Below are 1380 nucleotides of genomic sequence, written 5' to 3' on the forward strand. Positions count from 1 at the left end.
GCATGGCAATTCTTTAGTGGCTGTAAAATATTTAAAAGTCTGGAATTATATACAAGAATCAGTATAATTTTTTTTTTTTTGCTTCTTGAACATGTACTTAAAAGTGCATTTCACTGATACACACACTCTTTCATTGCATCTACTGAAGGGGGTAAATCCAAATACCAAGCTAAAAGTAATTCATTATCTCAAAAGAAATACTCAAGACTTAATGCAAGGATGTAGGAAACACCAGAATCACACAGGTCTACACACACACACATACTGTACTAACTACACAAAACTAAAACAATATACAAATGATCTGAGAGTGACACAAATATGAGCATGAAGTTGATGGAGTCAATGATATCATGGTATTAAATGGGAGACTGAGATGATTATTCAAGGCATATGTCCAATAGAGTAATGGCATACTGTAATCAAGGACAGAGGAGAATGAAATAAAAAAATAAAAGACGAGAATATAAAAACACATAACAATTATCTGTTTTACTTGAGGTGTTGTTTAGAAAGATTTATACTTGGAAGTTTCTTTCACTGAGGCATATTCAACACAGAAATGATCAAACCCTTCTATATTCAACAAATAAAAGAAGAAAGATGGCCAATATAGACAACAAATGTTTAGCCAATTATTTTCCTTACTAGAAAAATGGGTGTAGTTTGTAGAAATCAAATCATTAGAAGAATTCAGTGATGAAAAACTACTTTCTTTTCAAACCAACATGGCATACACAACCCACTTAATTTCATTCTTTAAAAAAATGAACACAAATCCTTTCCCAAAAATCTCATATCTTGTATAAAAATCAAAATCAACAAACCTGTCAACTGTTTTACAAAAAGACTAATAAAAGGACTTGTTTTGCAAATTATTCTATATAACAGTGATTTTTATGTTGCTTTTCCTATTTCAATCTTGCGCTGAAGAGCACGATGAGAATGATATATAGCAGCATCTATAAGGCCAGCAACAGTATAGATTCCACCGATGATAGCGCACACTCCTGTCAGGAAGTGGCCTAAAGACCTGGAAGAGGAAAATTTTCATAAATACAACTACTACAACTCCATTACAATGCAAATGCTTACATACCACCCACATACAATATACTTAAAAATCTGGGGCTGGAAGAAAACATGTCTAAATGAGTTCTTCATATCTCATTCGTTATCTTTAAAACTGTCATTCCTGGTTCCGAGTCTAACAATCAGCAGGCAATGCAGGTAACTTCCATTAGCCTGGGTTATATGTATCTTAAGTAAATGATGAATCATATAATCTAAATGGTTGCTTCAAACTTTGCTTTATGCACAGATGTAACACAAAGGATAGACACATGATAACTTATATGAATATAAAAGGAGTAAGTTTGT

At 32.5% G+C, this 1380-nt stretch overlaps 1 protein-coding gene across 1 annotated transcript in view; it reads right to left on the reverse strand.

Annotated features, from left to right (window-relative positions):
- Positions 1-299: 299 nt before the first annotated feature.
- LOC119585154 (endoplasmic reticulum-Golgi intermediate compartment protein 3-like) overlaps positions 300-1380 on the reverse strand; it is a 12020-nt gene continuing 10939 nt past the window's right edge. The window contains exon 10 of the mRNA XM_037933784.1: positions 300-1033. Coding sequence (XP_037789712.1) covers positions 898-1033 — 136 coding nt within the window. The 3' untranslated portion in view covers positions 300-897. The remainder of the gene's footprint in view (positions 1034-1380) is intronic.

The sequence above is a fragment of the Penaeus monodon genome, chromosome 19 (genome assembly GCF_015228065.2).
Source record: "Penaeus monodon isolate SGIC_2016 chromosome 19, NSTDA_Pmon_1, whole genome shotgun sequence".
Taxonomy (NCBI): Eukaryota; Metazoa; Arthropoda; class Malacostraca; order Decapoda; family Penaeidae; genus Penaeus; species Penaeus monodon.